The following is a 21453-nucleotide window of genomic DNA, read 5'->3' on the forward strand; positions in this document are numbered from 1 at the left end:
GGGCCAAAGAAGATTGCTGGGACCCACCCACATACACTTTGTAAAGAAGGAGAATTTACAACAATAGGCCCTTAGCCTGTATAGGGTTGTAGACTAGGGAGCCACCTACTGTAAAAAAAAAAAGCCTGTGGAAAGTTTGTTGCTTTGCCCTGCTCCCCACGTGCTTTGTGAAATTACAAAATATACATATAAAAATGAGTACTATATTCTTTGACAATTATACGGCAGCTGAAGTAGGGGCATTGAGGAATGAAGGATACCTCCAAATTTTTATATTAATAGGTACTGTCATTTTTGTAATCCTCAATACTATATTTAGAGATGAAAAAATAAGAAAAATTGAGGATAAAATGCAAGCCCAATTAGAAGATCTAAAAAGTCTCTTACAGGATCAATTGACAAACAACCACTCTACCAGAAACAGACCTGTTTCTGAACCTTTGAATGAGGAAATTTCCTTCCCTGAAATAGAGATGGAAAACACCTTCCCTATAGCCCAGTTAACAGACTGCTTCTCTCGTGTAGTGCAAATCTTGTCTGAATTTAATCCCCAAAACCCTTCCCCTGCAATCCCAGCTTCTCATGTTCCTTCTCCTACAGAAAACCAAATTCCAATGCAAGAGAAATCTTGTCCTCCTAGAAAAACCTGTTCTTGTCAAACTGACCCACAGGTGCAAAATTCAACTAGAGGCCTGTTTCCTCTAAGAGAAGTACCTGAAATAGGACGAAATGGGGATGTGGTGACTTTAAGACATAGGATACCATTTACTCCCCAAGAAATAAATGAATTTACACGAAATATCCCCACATATGAACAAGATCCTTTTCTAGTAACAAAAAAGATGGGAGACATATTTTTTCAGTATAATCCGTCTTACAAGGACGTTGAGAGCTTACTACAGGCTTTTTTAAGTGAACGTGAAAAAAATAAAATAATTGCTCATGTCAACAAAACCCAGGGGCGTAATGCAGCACATTGGCCATCTCAGGATCCCAAATGGGACTATAACAATCCTGGTGATTATCTACAACTATACCGTTGTAGAGAGGCCATCCTCACGGCCATGAAGGAATGTGCAGACAGTACAGATAAGTGGATGGAACTGGAAAAAATTAAGCAAAAGGACAAAGAAACGCCCTCCCACTTTATGGACAGACTTATTGACGTAGGAAGTACATATATGGACCTTGATTTGTCCAGAGAAAAAGACATTAAACATATACGCAGACAATTCGTTAGGAATTGTTGTTCAGCAATAAAAGACTACTTTGAAACCAACTGTCCCAACTGGGAGTCTATGGACCTTGACGAACTGAGGAAAGTAGCAACATATGCCTATAAGAATTGTACAAAAAAACCTGAGACACACAATACATCAGTGGCAGACTTAAAAAAAGAAATTGAAATTTTAAAGGAACAATTGAAAAGTAAGGGAGAGACCATGGCCCCTTTGCAGGAATCCACAGATAGATCATTAACAAACCCCTTAATATGCCTCTTCTGTGGGAAGAGAGGCCATGCAATGATAGTCTGTAGGAGCAGGCTACGGGAAACAAGAAATAATAACACCTTTAGGAATAATAACTATAGGAACCACAATGCCAATCAAAATGATGGTGCTCAAAATACAGAAAATGATACTATACCAGAGTCTCTTTGGGCCACATCTTCTACTGATGTAGGCTTACTTAAATCAAATAAAAACTAAATCCAGCCCACCTCCTTGCATTCCTCAGTCCAAGGAGGCAATGGAGGGCATTCAGGATTTGAGGGCTGTGAACAATCACGTTATAAAGAGACACTCCATAGTTAAATGTGATTCTATTGGCTCCTTAAATGTAGTAGGTGTTTCAGGAAAACCGTTAAAGGTCCCAAAACTTTCTCCTCGCATGGTACGTGTGGGACCCCTAACTGTTGTACAAGGTATGAAATAACCTTGCTAAATAATGAAAACATTACTTTGAAACGGTGTTCAACCCTTAATCCTGCCACCTTGCTTCCAGACTTACCAACTTCAGGAGAACCATTACACAGTTGTGAAACACTAGTGTCCGTGGCAGAAAAGCCTCGAGATGATCTCTTGGACACTCCCTTAAAGAACTCAGACCTGATCTTATTTACTGATGGTTCTTCTTTCATGAGGGATGGCATACGCTATAGTGGAGCTGCCGTAGTCTCAGAATTTGCCACTGAGTGGTCAGCCTCATTACCTTCTAACATTAGTGCTCAAGGAGCTGAGCTCATAGCTCTGAAACATGCCTGTATAATTGCCAAGGGTAAAAAGGCAACAATTTATACGGATTCTAGATATGCTTTTGGCATTTGTCACTCAGTCGGGATGCTATGGCTCCAGAGAGGATTTTTAACCTCAGCTGGAAAATCCATAGCTAATGCTGAAATTATTAATGAAGTCCTTTCTGCTCTTCAGCTGCCTGAAGCCCTAGCTGTAGTTCATTGCTCAGCCCATACAGGTGGCACCGACCCTGTCTCTAGGGGAAATGACCGAGCAGATGCTGCTGCAAAGCTAGCAGCCATAGAAGGGCCTGAATTACTTCTAACATTAACAACTACTGATGACTCAAATTTATCACTTTCCTATGATGAGAAGGAAGTGGAAAAATGGAAACAGAAATTCAAAGCAAAACAGATCAATGGAGTCTGGGTGTCATCTGAAGGGAAAGCCCTGCTCCCTAGAAGTTTCTATCACCAAATTTGCCAATCTGTTCATAATAATGGCCACTTTGGTACCCAGCGCATCGTGGACTCTGTTAAGAGAGTATGGATAGCCCCTGGTATAACTACCATAGCCTCTAAAGTGTGTTCATCCTGCCCTACCTGCCAGGCATATAACCAACATGCCTTTCGTGGTAAAGCCTTTGGTGGGCGTCCTCTGGCTTACACACCTTTTGAGCACCTGCAGATAGATTTTATAACGATGCCAAAGGCTGGACAATATAAATTTTGTTTGGTCATAGTAGACCAACTGACCAGATGGCCGGAAGCATTTCCTACAGCCCGAGCCACAGCAGCTTTTGTTGCTAAGGTGCTTTTAAAAGAAATTATTCCTCGCTTCGGCCTACCAGCACATATTGATTCCGATAGGGGGAGTCATTTTACTGATTCTGTTCTAAATCAGATATATTCTTGCTTGGGGATAACTCCAAAATTCCATGTTCCATATCATCCCCAGAGTTCAGGCCAAGTTGAGAGGATGAACAAAGAACTTAAAACTATGATTGGAAAATTATGCACTGAGACCCATTTAAAATGGCCTGAAATTCTCCCTTTGGCCCTATTTTATCTTAGAAGCAGGCCTAGAGGAGACTTACATATTTCACCATTTGAGATGCTTTTTGGACATCCGCCTATACAGGCTAAGCCTTTCTCCCCGGCTTATACATCGCTATTAGGGGGAGATATTACTATTGCTTCCTATATACAGGAATTACAGCACAAACTGCGTGAGCTACATGAATCCGGAGCTGCAGTACAAGCTGGACCACTAGACTTTTCACTTCACGACTTGAACCCAGGAGACAACGTGTATATTAAGAATTTCAAGCATACTGGAGCAACTGAACCTTCCTGGGAAGGACCATTCCAAATATTGTTAACTACTCCAACATCTATAAAGGTTGGAGAAAAGGACTCTTGGATTCACTGTTCTCATGTAAAGAGAGCATCTTCTGTTGAGACTGATTGACTGTATCCTATACATGCATTGGAGATAACTACCCATTGACAAGTGGAACTGTTTTATTCTGCTTTTGACACATTGAATTCCTAAATTTAATTTTTTTCCTTTTTTCCTTTTTTTTCTTTTTTCCTTATTTTATTATTATTATTTTTACATTATTTTATTTTTTTCCCTTTTTCTCATTTCTATGTACTTAAGGTACATATGATCAATATTAAAATTTTATTCTACAATATTAGTTTAAATATATATACTTGTTGTTATTATTAATACGCACCCAAATAGCTTTAGACTATGGGAACCTGCCATTTATTGATAATTGTTGTGGGACTATGATTAATGTTTGTGTCTGATTCTAGACATGAGATCAAACAAGGAGCACAGAGATAACCTGGATAATGCCAAAAGAGCTCACAGGTCTAAAAATCAAAGACCAATCCAGGTAGGATTAATGCATTTCTAGGCCAATACTAAGGACTTGAACCTAGTGTGAGACTCGGGGTTGCGACACTTGACAGACGTTAAGATGTAGGCCTTCCCTGTATCCACACTCTTCGTGAAAGTACCTACAGACAAGTACCTAAGGTTGGCTACCATCCTGGCTCCATCCATCCCTGAGAACGAAGGTAAAATCAGACGAGGGAATAACTTCCCTAGATATATAAAAAAAAAATCTGGTCCTCTTTTTTCTCTCCTATAGTATGGCAACTTCCTGTAGCCTTGGCTGCAAATGGGGAAGTAAAATATGCTACATTCTGTCCTACAGACTTGTGGGATTAGAAATTACTTAACTGGACCCTAATACAGGGGCCTGTGGGGAAAAAAAATTTTTTTTTTATTCTTGCTTTTTCAAATTTTGTATACATAGATTTTTTGATTTTGATACTGATTTTGAATTCTTCTTTAATATAAATATGCATATATAAAAGGTTTATATTTTTCCCTTAATTTTTCCCTTTTCTTCCTTTGATTTTGATTTTTGATTTTATTTTCATATTGTTTTGTTTTTCTTTTGAATTAACTCACACACCCCCACGACTAAAACTTGAATCCTCAGCTGGACTCAGTGTTTTTTCAACACTTTCTTCAGGGGGGATTGTATTTCATCAAATCCAAGATTTAAATTTTGTTCGAGAGAGAAATCTTCAGAGAAGAAGCTTGCTAACTAACTGAATCCAGAGAATGAACTGTTTGCAGAAAGATATCTAAACCTTTTCACTACAGGAAGATCCAGAATGAACCTTGGGGTGTGGTTGATTGAACATTTTTGAATGTACACTCTTATGCCAAAGGGGACTGCCCCCTAATTGGTTTTTGTCAATGCGCCCAGCAAAACATTGGTTTGCTGTCTTTCTCTCTCCTCTATTTCCCCATATTTACAACTATTATAATTTTCCTCTTAGTGGGTAAAAAATTTTTGTATACACTTATAGTTAGAAATTTTGGGGGTGTAGTATGCTTATGTTTAGTGATCAATTGGGGAGACTAGTCTCCCAATCATCATCAGGGGGGATTGTGAATTTTAAAAGTCTCCATCTTGGTCTAGCACCCAAAAATTGTGCACACCCACCTACACGGGCATGCGCTAGTCAATGACAAATCAGAAATAACTAACTGCCCACCTGGGCTGTCCTAAGCCAAGCTAGAGCCAACCATTGGATTTGTGAGACACAGGAAGTGAGGTAGGGAACAGCCTCTGGAATTCGCTCACTTCCTGTGGAGAGAGCTAGAGGAGTTGGTGTTAGGAGCTTGGAGAGGGAGGACGCCCGCAGACAGCTTTCCTTCAGATCGGTCACGTGAGTTAAGGACTGATTCTTTCCACCTGGGCCTTTGGGCCTAAAACTCCCTCTGCCTTGGTCAGAGGTTGAGTAGCCCCTTTCCCTTTTCTCTTCTCTCCTTCTCTCCCTCTCCTTTTCCCTACTCCCAGTGTGATTAAACCTCCATAAACTCCATTCTGACTTGAGTGTTTCATTTTAGGAATTTCATAAGTAAATTCCTTGGCGGCCATGGTTCAATATTAAAAAAATCCTGTAGCCACAATTTTAGCCATTACAATATTATAACCTCTCCCAGAAGCCTTAAATTTCCCCATTACAGTTCAGAGCAAATCTCCTTGAAGCATGATGAGGATTGATGGTTCAATGATTAGAGTAATTGGAACTGGAGTCAAGAAGACCTGGATTCAAACTCTGTCTTCATCACTTGTGTGACTCTAGACAAGTCACTTTCACCTTAGTTTCCTCAACTGTAATTAGGCATAATAATAGCATCTACCTCCCAGGGTTATTATGAGGATAAAATGAGGTAATATTTGTAAAGCACCTTTATAAAGCAAACTTGAAAGCACTATTTAGTTTTATTGTCTTTGCTGTAACCCTCATGGTTTTGGTGATGCTTCTGTACATGATCACCTCTTTGTGTGGAAACCTCCTGTGAACTGCAAAGATTTGACATTACCAACCATATGGACCTGATTATTTAGATATGAAATTCAATCACTCTAAAGGGAGGATGAAGTAGTGATGTCTAGAATTTCTGAGCTTTATTTTTTCCATATTCATTCACTCCTTCAAAAGGTTGTTTTATTATTTATGCTGTCTCTGCTTCACTTAAAAAAAAAAAATCTCCTTTAATGCTGCCAATATCAGTTTTCGTGAATCCTTTAGATCGGGGTTAACCAGTTCTAAAGTCATTTAAATGGTAGATGTCAGACCTTGCTGACAGGGGTCCAACCTGATTCAAATGAGAGAGATTGAGTAATATAGCAAAATTTTATTGTGGGAAAGGGAGAGGAAGAAGGGAGAGCCAGGGAAGAGCCCCAACCCTACAGATGTCCAAGGGTCTCCACTGGGGTGGAGAAGGAGGCAATCTTTTATAGGGTGGTAACATGGATTGTCTATTGGGCAAAATTGGAGTACTTGTGTCTAGATGATTAGCCCTAATGGGGTTGGCTTTGGGGGTGAGGGCTTTTGGTTTCAAGGCTTGTACAATGCTTAGTATGGTACAAATAGTATAAGTTCAGAACATCAATCCATCATGGATTTGTCAGGTCACAGCATGAAAGTAACAGTGCCCTATGAAGTGGAACTACTTGCTTTTGTCCTGGAATTCCGGCAGGTATAGGGGAAGGGAGATCTATTGGTCTCGGTAGGAAAGGGGGAAAGGGGGGCTTTGGTCCCAGGATCTATCAGTAGACAGTTCTCTAGAATATCTTTAGAACCTTACTCCCAAAGAGAGGGTGTGTTATGTGTTAAGAGTAATAGCTTAGTCCTCACCCCATGGAAATTAAGCTACATTTTCCCTTAAAATGTATTGAAATCATCCTTGAGACATTATTGCCTCAGGGACCTACTGGCTCAAGTGAATAACTGTTACTTCCTAGTACCTGAATAATAATAGCTAATATTTTATAGTTCAATGATTTTATATCATTTTTGTAACCTGATATATAATCTTTACATAGTTTGTGTATACATATATTTTACATATATATACATTATATATATGGTTCAGTCATTTTCAATTGTGTCTGACTCTTCATGATTCTATTTGGTTTGAGTTGTATTTTTTTTTAAACCCTTACCTTCTGTCTTGGAGTCAATACTGTGTATTAGCTCCAAGGCAGAAGAGTGGTAAGGGCTAGGCAATGGGGGTCAAGTGACTTGCCCAGGGTCACACAGCTGGGAAGTGTCTGAGGCCAGATTTGAACCTAGGATGTATTTTTTTTTTGACAAAGATTTTGCCAAATTCCTTTTTGCCATTTCCTTCTTCAGCTCATTATACGGATGAGAAAACTGAGAAAAATAGGGTAAAAGTGAATTGTCCATGGTCATACCAGCTAGTAAACATGAGGCCAGATTTAAATTCAGGAAATGGAGTCTTCCTGACTCCAGACCTGGAACTTTATCTACTGTACCACATTAGCTCTATATCTATTGATTGTATTTATATTCAGCTTCCTTTTAAAATATACTTCAATTACATTGAAAACATTAACTTCACAGGTTAAAAATTGGACTTGATAATGTAGCCTTCATGTATTAATAACAAAACCGACTAAACGTAAGGTAAGCTGAATTCTTATTGGTGGATGGGGGCCTAAGGATTAGCTAATTCTGAATAATATTCTCAAATTGGTATTCAATATATTTTTTGAAAGACAATATAGAAGAATAGAATGGCCAAAGTACTCAATTTGGAGTCAAAAGAACCAAGTTCTCAGTTCTGTCTGTATGGTGCTGGACCAGCCTATTTTCTCATTGTTAAAACTGAAATGATGCTCTCATCACCTACCTCAACTATTTGGAAATTAGGTATTCTGGAAACTTGAGATGTATAAATGTGTTATTACTAACAAAAGTTGTTGATTTAACCTCAAGGGATAAAGGAATGAATAAATTCAAATTCCATTATTATTATGAGGTTGGAGGCCTTCATCCTTAATATGGAGGTGTGATAATTTTTTGGTACATTGTTACTCACAGGGCCTATATTAAAAATAGAAGCAGTTACAATTTTAATTGACCTGAGTTGTTCCCAGAATCATTTCCTTCACCATCTCTGATTTTCTAGTTGACGGATTAAAAACTTTGAACTCTCCAGCCCCCAAATCTCCTCGTGGCTAACCAGATAATATTTGAAATTAAATCTACTACCATCTAATAAACCTAATAGCTATATTCAGTGTTCAATCTGTTCGAACCCTTTTTCTAAATATTAGATAGTCATAGATTTAAAGTGAAAATAGACATTAAAGGTCATCTGGTATAAAAGACTCACTTTACAAAGGAATCAAGAAACACTTATTAAGCACTTACTGTGTGCCACATACTACACAAAAGAACAAAGCCCAGAGATGAAGTGATTTGTGCAAGGCCATAGAATTGTAAAGAAGCAGGTTTAAACCCAATACCCCTCACTCCAGAGCTAATATCAATATGGCTTTTCCCACTATACCCACTTTAAATAAAATTACATTACTTTCACGTTTCCATATTCTACAGTCCTAATGGAAGCTTACTGAAATATATTGCTTTAAAAAGTCTTTCTTGGAACAAAAAAGTTATTCAAAGAAGTCAATAATCTGGATAATCTACTCTGGGTAATTTGGGAGTCAAGTATATTTTTGCAGAGACTGTTTAATAACAAAGTCTGAAGAAACTTTAGTGCAATAAGCCAATTATATAAATTTATTCATCTGGTTTCCAATCTAAGAAATCCTTCCCCCAATTTATTCCCCAAGGTTCCTTTCTCTTATAAATAAATCCTAAAACTGATCTTGAATGAGTGGAGACAAGGGATAAAAGGGAAAGAGGAAAGTGGGTATAGAAAAGACACCAGGGGGCAGCTGGGTAGCTCAGTGTATTGAGAGCCAGGCCTAGAGACAGGAGGTCCTAGGTTCAAATTTGGCTTGAGACACTTCCCAGTTGTGTGGCCCTGGACAAGTCACTTAACCACAGTTGCCTTGCCCTTCTGTCTTAGAATTGATACAGGACAGAAGGTAAGAGTTTTTTTTTTAAGTGTTATCTTTTTAAAAAATTAAAAATTAACCTTAAGATGGTATGTAAAGACTCCAATTTTTCCATGAAGCATACTTTTCATATCTGACATTTAGATGTTTGAAAAAGATCATAATTTAGTTAATGGATCAGACAGAACTTTGGGGAAATTGATAGCTGTTTTTTTAAGAATGGTAAATTAAAAATGGGAAATTAGATTTTGAACAACTTGTTTATTTCATAGTTCATAAAAAAAAGTTTAAGGAAATTCAAGGCAAAAATCTATACAAAACAAACAAAAACATGACAGAAAGCTATCTTTCATTTACAAGTAAAAATGTGGAATTCACACTGTATCATGGAATACATCTAAAGCCTGAATTTTTATGTCATATAAGCACTTGCTTAAACCAATACAGTCTAATTTTTGTCTAAGAAAATATGTACTTGAATAATTTATTGTGGTCCAACCTTTTGATAAAGAATTGCCAAAGAAAAGTTTCAAGTTATTCATAAACTTGAATACCAAGTAAATCCTGCTTCTTATCAATCTTTACTCATTCTCCTTTTTTAAACCCTAGCTTATAGTGGTTCCTAACAAGAAATTAATCTAGTACTGCTTTTTTTTCTTCCACACAAATAGTATCAAAATTTCTATTTTTTTTCTCTTCTTGTCTTCATATTTTGGTAGTTATGAGAGTTCTCTGTGCATTTCACCCATCTCTTTTATCTGGAAGGAAGGAAGAAAAAAGTGAATGAAGTTTGTCATCAAAAATCAAGCTCCTCTCATTTATAATTTTATATTAAAATTTATTAACATATCTATCAAAGACAAGGAAGTATAGGAATATGAAGCTGTCTACAAAATGGAGCAATAACTTCCATCTTCCATGATAATAAAATATAAAAGGTAGCATTATATTGGATGCTTTGAGGATTTTTGATAAATTATTAGAGACTTGTAGAATTTGTACAATTTTTAAAAATTTGAATGAACTTTTTCTAGATGAAGCTTCTCAATTTACAGATGAGAAAACTGAGACTCACTTTTCAAAATTACCCAAATACGAATAGGGGGAAAATGTGGTATAGTAGAAAGAATACTAGGCTTAATTCAAATTCTAGATCTATCATTTACTATCCCTATGAAAATAGGGAAGTCACATTACTTCTCTGGACCTTGGGTTTTGTTTTGTTTTTTAATCTGTGAAATGGGGCAGTAGTAGTTGAAGCAATCATTGCATTATCATAAGTACATTGAAAACCTGCTAAAACATGATCTAGGTCTAAATCTAGGATCCCATGATCTTCCAATGATATCAGTCTAATACTATTGAGTGAAAAAAGAATGCTTTACACATGTCTAGAACAGTCAGGAATATTCAGGAGGCATGGGGTTCAATTCCCAAATCGTTACAATTGAAAACTGCCAAGCCACTTAATTTCAGTTTTCTTTATGGTAACACAAAGGATTTGACCTAGATGGTCTCTAAGATTCCTTCCAGTTCTAAATAGATGACCCCAGTGTACTCTTGACCAAGGAACCAAATATATATATAATCAATCCCCAAAATTTGAAAAACATTTTCAAATAATTTTGTTCATTTATAATTAACAGGATACTATGTAATAACAAAAAGAATAATCACAATATAAATTAGGTCTATCTTTTCCAAATATTTCCCCACTAGCTTAAAATATAAATATTTCACATCAGTTACATTTGGTTTATTTATCAGATCTCATTAACGGAACACTCATTAAGGGGAAACAGTATCTAAAGACAAAATGGATATACATTGGTTGATTGGAAAATGAATGGCTGAACTAGGGCAAATAAACGTAATGAAATACTGTGCTATAAGAAATGATTAGAAAGAATTCAGAGAAAACTGGGAAGAATTATATGAAATAAAGACTAAAGAACAAAATAAATAACTGAATCCTAAACCATAAAAATATAAAGGAAAACAATACTGAAAGACACCAGAACTCCTATTAAGGCAATGACCAATTAGTTCTGTGTGAAGAAGTATGTTTTTTAGATATAGGCAATGTGCTGGCTTGACCACATACTTTTTTGCTATAAGAAAGGGGTCAACTAGGGAGTAACATCAAGAAAGGATATCAGTTTATCTCTTTTTAAACAAGCAATAATATGGACCTCTACTCTAAAGATATTCCAGTATAATTGCTGTAATATTTGCTGCAAAACTGAATTCAATAAAAAGTATTCCTTTCAGGCTTTATGTAAAAGGATTTAGACAAGAATCTCATTCTCTTATTAGGCACAAAACTCTAGAATAGTATTATAGTGAGGCTATAATATAGTTAAAATCTATTTGTATCTCTGAAGCATTCTCTTAATTTACCAAGAAAAGTCATTTAAGAAATTATTTTACAAGTTCATAGGATCATAAATGTAGAGCTAGATCTTAGATTTATATCTCACAGGCCAAGTATTCCAATGCCCTCATCTTACAGATAAAAAAACAGACCCAGAGAATTCAGATCCCATAACTTCGTAGTTAGACTCTTTTTACTAGGATAGAACTCTAGACTTGAAGTCAGGAAAATCTCAGTTCAATTCCCACCTCAGATATTTACTGGCTGTGTGACTATTAAATGCTTAGCAAGTCACTTAACCCATATCTTCCTCAGTTTCCTCATCTGTAAAATGGGGAAAATAAAAGCTCTTAGGGTTGTTGAGGATAAAAAAAGATATGTAGAGAGTTTTATAAACCTTAAAGTGCTTAAAATGAATTTGATTAATGATCAACTTACTTCAGCTTTCTCATATTTTGTCCTCCTTTTTTTCCTGGACACAATCTAAATAAATGATATTAGATACTTTTAGAAAACTTTTTTCTGTTTAGTTGAGCAAAAATAGTTATACATTAGCACAGGAAGCTGATTAAAGTTCATAACCAAACAATTTAAAATTTAATCTAATTTTTTTAAACAGCTAAATAAGAAACTAAAAAAACTAAGAAAAAGGTAAATACTGAGAGTAAAGAAAAGTAGGAGCAACAATGCATTGGAAATTTAAATAAAACTGTAAAACCTGGGGATAATCATGTTTAAAGTAAAGGCCAAAACACAGAATATAAAAATAATTTTGTTGTATAAAATGGTAAAATGTGATAATGCTAAAAAAATTTTTTAATCTATAAAAGCCAATGCCCAGCTTCTTTAGAGTTAAATGCATGTGTATGTATGTATATAGGAATATGATTTAGATTGGAGAGAGAATTTACTTCTAGTTTGATTTACAGAACCCCCTTTTCTCTTTTCTTGGAGGAAGTAGATTAAGTGCTGCATCTATGGTTAAATCCTACTTCAAGATACTTAATAGTTAGATTAATTCTTTTACCCTCTCTTAATCAATCTCTCTTACCCTCATTCTCCTCAACTCTAAAATGGGAGAAATAGTAATAATCGCATAGGGTTATTTTGATGCTTAAATTTTATGTAAATATGACTGCTATACATAAGATATTACTACTATCATCATGTAATAGCTTAGACTTTCTTAGCAGTGGTGCATGATTTGGGAATATAGAATTGTCTGGTTCTTGTATTTCTGTTTCATGGGTTAAAATATTTGAAATGGAAGAAGAGTTAGTGAAGTTGGCAGGTATTTGTAGTTTGGTGGCAAAACAAAATTAATACAGTGCATTTTTAGCCTTCTTCATTGCCTGCAACATACATAACACAAAGTTATTTCCCTTACAGAAAATGATTATCTCATAGTGAAACCAGGAAAAGTTTTTATATGGGATTAATTCATTGTAAAGATTTACAGTCAGATTGAGTATTGTTATTATTATATATCGCTGGAGCATGAACATAATTTTCTCATATAGAAGCCTCTAAAATACTTGGGGGGAAAAATAAAATAATACTTAGTACACTGGCATTTTATCTGTACTACACTTACCAGCACAACAATTCCAGCAACAAGTGCCAGAACTACAACTACAATGACGGCAATAACACCAGCTGTTAGTCCTTGCATTGAAAATTCAGGTGCTTTTTCATCAACATAATATATTAAAGTTTGAGCAGGATCCAGATCAAGCTTTTCACCATTTATATCAAGATTTATCTTACTGGAAAAAAAGAGAGATTCCCCTTTTACCTATATTGGAAAGGAGAAAAACAAAATTCAGAAAGTTTAGTGAGAACCACTATCAATGAACATGATTGACTTCTTGGGTGACTATTGGTGTTTTATCATCAAATTGAACAATGAGTAAAAATTCTTACATGCCTCCCATATGTTCCATTCCCTATTCTATGGGCCATGAGAGTAAGAAGAGGGATAAAAGAAAACAGAAGTATGTCCCCATACCCTTAAAAAATTCACAGATCTAATTGGAAATATGAAACATACATATGTAACTATGTAACAAATGATCGAGTTCAAAATGGTATGATAAATTGTGTATATATACTTACTTTTTGAATGATGTTGCCTAAGATTTTTCAGGGAAGGGTTGTAAGAGTTAATAAAGTCTGAAATAGCTATTTCAAAGATAAAATAGGATATGGGAGTGTAAACCTCAAAATTCCTTAGACTTATAAATGTTGGAAATTTCACCATTGGGATATTTCATACTTGGAAAATTTCTTACTGATAGTCTATTGGAATGGGAACCCCATTGGCATGGGAGGTTCCTTCTCTTTCCTTCTTAAGATTACTTTAGGACAGAAACCCTTTGCTGAACAATGGAAAGGACTTTGACCTATGCTTAAGCATAGAACAGGAATTTCTTTGAGTCATGATTGATTTTAGAATTGATACAATGGAGATACTTGGAATCAATCTCCACCCTATTCAGTCCTAACAGGATTGAGTAAGGGCTGCAGCCTAGATCAAAATTTAATTATTCCAATCTCTACCCTACTCAGGTTAACAGGATTTAGAAAGAGCTGTAGCAAAGGAGCAAAGATTTAATCATTTGAAAATATGACCTTCAACAGACATGTGCAAAAGCCAGAAACCTCTGGGCGGTCCTGGGTTAAGCTAGAGCCTCCATTTGCACAGGGAAATTGATGAACAGTGATTGGTAGATGTGAGGACTGAGGGGAGGCAACTTGGAGGGTTTCCTTAAAGATAGGGGGTCTGAAGACTCCAGAGGTGTAGAGGAGTTGGTCGGGGTGGTTCGTGTGGGCTCTGAGAAGCTTGCTCTGAAGGAAGCTGAAGGTGGGGGCCTCTGAGACTGTTTCTCCATTTTGGTCACGTGAGTAATAGGGACTGATCTCTTTTCTTTGCCCCAGCTATCTAAGGGCTTGGGCCTTTTGGCCCAGCCTAAACAGAAGGGGTATTTAAGCCCTATTTCCTTCTCTCCCTTTTCTCTCTCTCTATCTCTAATTACTTCCTCCTATTGTAATTAAACTCCATAAAAGATTGACGGCTGACTTAAGTTTTCATTTAGGAATTACATAGCTGATTCCTTGGCGACCTTAAATTTATATATATATCAGTCTTTTAAAGTGATTCCCTTGTAACAGGAGATAGTATTCCAGATAGTGGAAGGGCACTAGGAGATCCCTTTGCAAATACATAAAGGGAGCAAGTCCTACTTTAAGCACCGATGACTTCTTTGGTATGGGAAGGAACAATAAAATGACAACAACAAAATCAACAACAACAGCAAAAATTGAATCAAAGGAATGATTCTGAAGAATGTAAAGTAGAACCTAAAAGGTAACTAAAAGACCTTTAATGCTAATCAAATTAGCATTAAATTAGACAGAATACTAATAATCCCCTCCCCTTCCCTCTCTAAATATTGGTTCTTGAACAAGAGATTGATATTTCAAAAACATATTCACAATGATATGACTAGTCATACTTACATCTTTCTCAAAATAATAAGCCACATCAGCTATGTCCACATCATTTGTGCTTTTCTGGCTACTATTTTGCTTCAGGTGAATAGTGATAAAATCATTCTCATACTGGAAAAAAACAGCAAGAATCAAGTAAATATAATTCATAACAAAATCATAGTGGTCATCATGGCATTTTTGTCATTGAATTCTGTGACTTTTGAATAGTTTGTAGAGTTGCTCTCCTCCACTAAGGTTGTTATTGAATAATTAACTATTGGATAATCAGAATTTTTGTGACATCTTTAAATATGTCACATATTACTCTGAGGGCTAAATGTTGCATATGGCTCTGAAAAATCTAAAGACAACTAAAATTAATAATACTAACTTCTGTCATGAAAGAGAAAGTGTTTGTTACCACATCAAGAATTATTATGGGTAGAAACTGCTTATTTGGACCAGTAATTATCCTACTTGTGGCATATAAGTGTTAAAATAAAACGTAATCCAAATTCAGTCTTCTACTTGATGGCAAAGAAAGAAGTAAAATTATTTCTCACAACTGTTTTACAGTAGAGGGACAAATTTGGAATCACAAGACTTGGGCTCAAATCCTGCCTCAAATATTTGCTGCATTCAAACATTTTTCAATAGCCTAGCATGGATTATTCTGACTAATGGCATGGAAGTTATAAAAAGAATACTCTTGGAAAAACAGAAATTAATGATACAGGATTTTTTAAAACCCTAAATTAGAATACATACCTAATAAGAATATAGTGATTACTTAGTACTCACAAAGAAAATAAATTATCTTAGGAGTGACAAGTTTCAAGAAGTTGCTAGGTTTCCTAGAGAGAAAGCAGGGTGTTATAGAGAAGAGAAGATGGAAGTTATACTTGAGGAATATTTCTATGGGAAAGATGAGCAAGAAAATCAGTATCTCAAAATTTCTGTCTCAGTAGTTATCCTTGTCATTAATTCATGACCATATTTCTGTCTAACCAAGTTGAATTGTCTGATCTTTCTTTCTTGAATACTCATTATTTTCTTAAAAATTCAATGAGATAAGAATCACAATGCATGTAGAGATAAAGAATATATGGAAATCAAAGAAAAAGAATATAGAGTTCTAACTTGGTGAATTTTTTTTCAGAATTGCCAAAGACTTAGAGACAAGTAACAGAGGAAAAATTTAAATCTATGTCTTACTTCTAGATCCAGTAATTTATCCACTGGATCCAGGTATATTACCACATATTTGGCAAAACTAACAATTTCTTTTGGAGATAGTTTGCAATAGGAAGAGAATATATTACCAAAATATTTTGGACGTATTTCTTGTTCAGTTGATAGCGACGCTGAAATTCCTCTTTGAGGGCACTGTGAGAATGAAAAATCTTGTTATAAACCAGCTATTTAATAATACAAAGTTATAGGAATCATAATTTTTATTGATATAACCAGATAGTTATAGTTCTCCCAGATCCAAATATTGCTAAATAAACCTTTTAAAGGTAAGATATTACCTTTAATTTTTACAAGCACCAGAAACAACCTATTATAAAAAGTATTTGTCTTCTGTAAAACAACATGAAAGTCAAAATTTTTAAACAACAATCCCAAATGGTGAACAGAATGTCATTGCCAGAATGGATCTTAAAGTTTAAGGGCCTCATTTTACAAATAATCAAGTATTTGAATGAATGAATGAAAAACCATTCACCAAATACGTAAATATGTGTCTATAAGACTTACTTTTCTAAGATAGTTGTATTGAAAGGTTTTTCTCTTGTTTTATGTTTTAGTTCAATGATGATCCAGCTGTAATAAAAAAATTTTTAATGAATTACTTTCTTATAGTTTTTAAACTTTCAGTTCTCAGTGAATCCACCACTAAAATTTTCCCAGCTCCAAATAGAGATAATACTATTAAAAGAGAATAAATTTCTTCTTACTTTAATTAAATAAACAAATGAACTAAAATACTTTTAGATTAACTATCATATTGACCATCAAAGTTTTAGGTTACAAAACATTGCTATTGTAATTCAGAGATAAGATGAGTTCATCTGAGAAGTATGACAGTAATAAAGCCAAACAAACTTACTATGTTCTTACTAGCTCATCACATGCTATTTCAGTTTCTTTATCTGTTCTTCTTACTCCAGCTGTATTCACACACCAGCAAAGAGCAGTACCATTACATTGCCGAGGTTTGAAGTGACCATGTATATCACAATCAGGATCATATATTCCATCATTATCTTGAATAGCTCCTTCTGGTTTCTTTCTCCGCCCCATTTTTGAATTAAGCATTTCTGCCTTCATTATCAAACATTTTGAAGCAACTTTGGTAGGGAAATAAAGTTTAAAAGTCAAACTCAAAAATAAATGTGGGTTTCTCAAAAAGAAGTCAAAAATCATCCTGAGTACCTTTTGTTTATAAATAATACTCATCAAGAGCCTACACTACTTGTGAGTTAATAAATTCAGAACTTATAATCGTTGAATACAAGAAAGGATAAATTCCCAAGAGAGCTAGCATGAAACAAAGGAGAAATCAGTGAAATAGGAATCAGAAGATATAGCTCTCCATTTATTACATAGATGATATGCAGGTCACTGACTCTGCTTCCTCATATTTAATGAGGGGAAAGTCTTTCTTGGGTCTAAATTCCTTGCAAGTCAGAAATGAAAAAAAAATTCTTATATGGGTCATACTATTTATTTTGAAGAGTGTTTTTATTGTTACTCTCCTTTGAGCCTCTTGAAAATGACATGCACAGTCTTACACTTTCGGGTAAAATTTCATTTTTCACATTCACTTCTGGAAAAAGCTATATTACCTTTAAATGTAGATAATTAGATGATTTTTTTTAAAAGCACAGACAACTGAGTTGAAGCATCCTAGCACAAACAAGACAAGCAACATTTCTGAGCAAGTATTTTGACACTTATTTGGTCATTATTTTAAAATTATCTCTATCACAATTCAAAATCAAATTACTATACCAAAATAAAGTTAATGCCAGAAAATTAAGACTAAACTCACTTTTTGAACAGGTGATTAAATGTGATGAACCAATAGCATGACATTGGCAACCTTCAAATGGTATGTTGGTACAGTTTGTTAGCTTGTTTGTTTCACAGTAACAAGCTAGGAAAGGAAAAGAAACATTTATAAATCTGATACCTTCCTATTGGTGCAGCAACAACAATACTATTTCTGGCAGTTGGAGACAATTCTAGTGCTCCAGTTAAATGAGTTTCTGGAAATTCGACCCAAACACTTAGTACATCACAGCTTTAAATGACAAGAAAAATTGTTGATTCTCATTTCAAATTTTATGCTCAAATTTTTCATCCTCTCAAACACAACCAATTTACAAAACCATATAGGACCCAAGTAATTTCTTCCTTCCTTCCTTCCCTTCAGAATCCACCCCTCCACTCAAAAATTCTTTAATTCATTAAAGGGCACATTGGTTTCTCTGATGAAATTGCCTTTTTGTCCGGGTTGGTTTCAGCCAACAAACATTTATGAAGCAATGACTACTGTCAAGAATTGTGATAAGCGCTGGTGATACAAAGAAGGGCAAATAAACATAATAGAATAAAAATAAAAACCTGCTCTCAAGGAGTAGGGGTGGAGAAAAACAATATGCTAACAACTATGTACAAACAAAACACATACAAATCAAAGGGAAGATAAATCAACAGAGGGAAGGCCCTCCCATTAAGGGATACCAGGAAAGACATCTTAATCTATTTGCAACGCAAATTATTGCAGCCAGTTTATTTAAAGTTAGAGCTAGCTGGCAACCGTCCTCGAGGAAAATGGATGCAGCATCCAACTACACTGAAATGATATCATCATTTGTTTTCTTGTCTTTCCAATAACAGGAAACTAATTTAAGGTCTTTTGGTCTCAGATAGAAAACAAAAGATGGGTCAAGATTAGAAAGCTTTCCTTCCTTGGAATGTGTAACGTTTCCAGTTCCTGGAGGGAGCAAATGTACAGTAAGGAGAAGGGAGCGGAAGCCTGGAGAGTACAGGTGTAAAAAGCGGGGAGAGCAGAACGGATGCCTGGAGGGTGCAAGTGTATAGCAGAGCGAGGAGCGCTTCAGGACAGTCACCTGTAGAGCCACACCCGGGCACTCATCCGGGCCCTCACACAGGTAGGTAACCTCATCGTGGGGCGGGGCCTGGTCCAACCAGGGTCACAGACCACTTCCCGCTCTCCTCAGCTTCCCCAAGGGATCTTCCCTCACCAACAGAAATAACCAGAGCCCGGAAGAGGGAGAGGGGCGCCATTGTGTGAGAAGGAAGAGGGAAAGGGTAAGAAGAAACAGGAGAGGGAGTAGAACTCGAAGAGCCGGAAAGTGAAGCTAACAACCCGACACCACCCCCATCCCGCAGGACCCCTCCCCAGGTCGCGTTCCCCTAGACTTTCCAAAATCTGGGTCTTTATCATTGGGCCACCCCTAAGTCATCGGGAGTCTGGTCCCTTCTCGGGGCCTCACTCCAAATCTTCCCTTAGTGCCGTCTCCGAGGTGAAACTCGGAGTAGGAGTCGAATACAAAAGCTGCTCCCTCCCCCAGGAGACAATGACTGCCACCGCTATGATGGACTCTGGCAGACCGTCTCCCGCCTCCACCTAAGTGCTGCCTGTCCGGCGCCGTCGTCCATCCCGTTCTCCCTCGGTGGCCTCTCGGGCCAGTCCCGACGGCGCCCTCAGCATCCCTGGCCGCCCCTAACCCCGCCCGCTCACCTTCTTGAGCGAAGCTCACCGCCACGGCCGCGGCGGCGAGCAGCAGCCCGAGCGCGAGAGCCGGGGGGAGAGCCATGGTGTGCACGTCAGAGGGAGAAAAGGGGTGCAGAGCTCCTCCGGGTAAAGAAGTAAAGAGGGTCCCGCGCGCGCTAGAACCCTCGGAGGATCTGGCTGGGAGGAGTGGGAGGGTCTCGTGCCCCTCGGGGTGGGAGGGGCAAAGAGAGAGGGTCACCTGGCCCAGGGCTCGAAGACTACAAGAAGTGAGCCCGTCTCTGGCAGGGGCAGAGAGACTATGCGGAGGGTGGCCTGGGCCACATCTAGTCTAGTCCTACTAACTTCGTCTCCGCCTCTCTCCGAACCCCTCCCTCTGGGCTGTGGGCCCCTAGCCTCCCACCCCCACCTGCCGGACCGGTTCACCGAGTTGAGTTGCTAACTGGTCTCCTCCTCCCGGAGGGCAGAGTCCCCTCCCCTGGCGCCCGAGGGGTTGACAGAAGCTGTTGGAGCTTAAGCACCGCCCCCTCCTCTTCCCCTTCCCCCTTCAGGTGTGTTGCCTAGCTATACCCCACTCGCCTCTGGTGGATCCCCCGCATCCCCGACCCCTTTCTCTTTTCCCCTACCCTCGCCATCTTCCTGTTTCCGATCCCTCGGGTCTCCCCAGTCTGAGGAAAGCGATAAGGGAAGAGAGAACGTGGCGAGGGGACGCAAAATGAAACACTCTTGTCACCTGAGTTCATTCGTCCCGCCCTAGTTAGAACAGGATGCCGCGGAGAGGAAGAAAAGGCCCTAAAGGACGAGCCAGAGAAAGTCAAATAGGGGAAAGGAGGACGTGAGTAAAGACAAAGAGGACAGAAGAGGAGGGAAATCAGCCAAGCTGGGCGGCCCGAAGTTACTTGGGGCCAGCTAGCAACCCTTGATCTCTCCAAGGCCATCTAACTTGATTCCCTTGAATTATAAACTGGCGGGCCTTAGGGAAAGGTGGGGGGGAGGGGGGTTGACTCCAGAGATGGGTAAATGAGGAAGCAGGTGTACCAGCCACTTCTTTATAGCTACAACTGATAATTCTTGACCTTTCATATGTAATTTTCTCAGAGCTTTTTAGCCCTTTGGAGATAAACAATGATATTTCAACAGAACTACATTCTAGGAACCGCGTTTCTTTTTCTTTTTTCCCCCTTTATCTGTCAGATGGCAAGCTGATATATTAACAAATTCCGGTATTTTTTTTGGAAAGTGGGAATAAAAGGATTAATATAGATTTGGTTAAAATGTACTTAAATTATGGCAAATCTTCCAAAGTCCTTGAGTTGTAGTTTTAAAATCTTCAAATAAATGTGAAAAAAAGAAGCCTCAGTCTCAAAGGGACATGTTTCTCATAACAGTTTTGTTGTCTATGCCTGCTTTTCTTTACCTGAGAACCTACTTAAGAGATATTCATAATCGTTAAGAAATTCTTACAATTGTGCAAAAATAAAGTGAAAATCATTTAAAATCTCTTAGATGAAATTTTTATGTCTATGGTAACTGAAGTATTTTCTCTACTGAATTTGGAAAGAATTTATGAATGTTGATCTATACAGTTGTACATAGATACAGTAACTATATAATTTGAGTTTTCCAAAGAGATATAAACAGGAGCCAAATT

General features: G+C 37.2%; 1 protein-coding gene across 1 annotated transcript; it reads right to left on the reverse strand.

The window, feature by feature from the left end:
- Positions 1–9409: 9409 nt before the first annotated feature.
- On the reverse strand, positions 9410–20476 carry EPCAM (epithelial cell adhesion molecule). Its single transcript, XM_001382142.5, has 9 exons — positions 19812–20476; positions 18093–18197; positions 17148–17388; positions 16796–16861; positions 16357–16420; positions 15062–15163; positions 13137–13337; positions 11981–12025; positions 9410–9926 (listed from the first exon to the last, which is right to left on the reverse strand). Exons 1-9 carry the CDS (start codon positions 19885–19887, stop codon positions 9888–9890), a joined length of 939 nt encoding a protein of 312 aa, XP_001382179.2. The 5' UTR covers positions 19888–20476; the 3' UTR covers positions 9410–9887.
- Positions 20477–21453: the final 977 nt, after the last annotated feature.

The sequence above is a fragment of the Monodelphis domestica genome, chromosome 1 (genome assembly GCF_027887165.1).
Source record: "Monodelphis domestica isolate mMonDom1 chromosome 1, mMonDom1.pri, whole genome shotgun sequence".
Lineage (NCBI taxonomy): Eukaryota > Metazoa > Chordata > Mammalia > Didelphimorphia > Didelphidae > Monodelphis > Monodelphis domestica.

Excerpts from the sequence above, each read along its gene's own strand:
- EPCAM (XM_001382142.5), bottom strand. The coding sequence starts at position 19,887 with ATGGCTCTCCCCCCGGCTCTCGCGCTCGGGCTGCTGCTCGCCGCCGCG. Across the intron at positions 13,338-15,061 it reads CTTATTATTTTGAGAAAGAT|GTAAAAGGGGAATCTCTCTT; the intron begins GTAAGTATGACT and ends TTTCCAATATAG. Across the intron at positions 12,026-13,136 it reads TTGCTGGAATTGTTGTGCTG|ATTGTGTCCAGGAAAAAAAG; the intron begins GTAAGTGTAGTA and ends TCATTTATTTAG.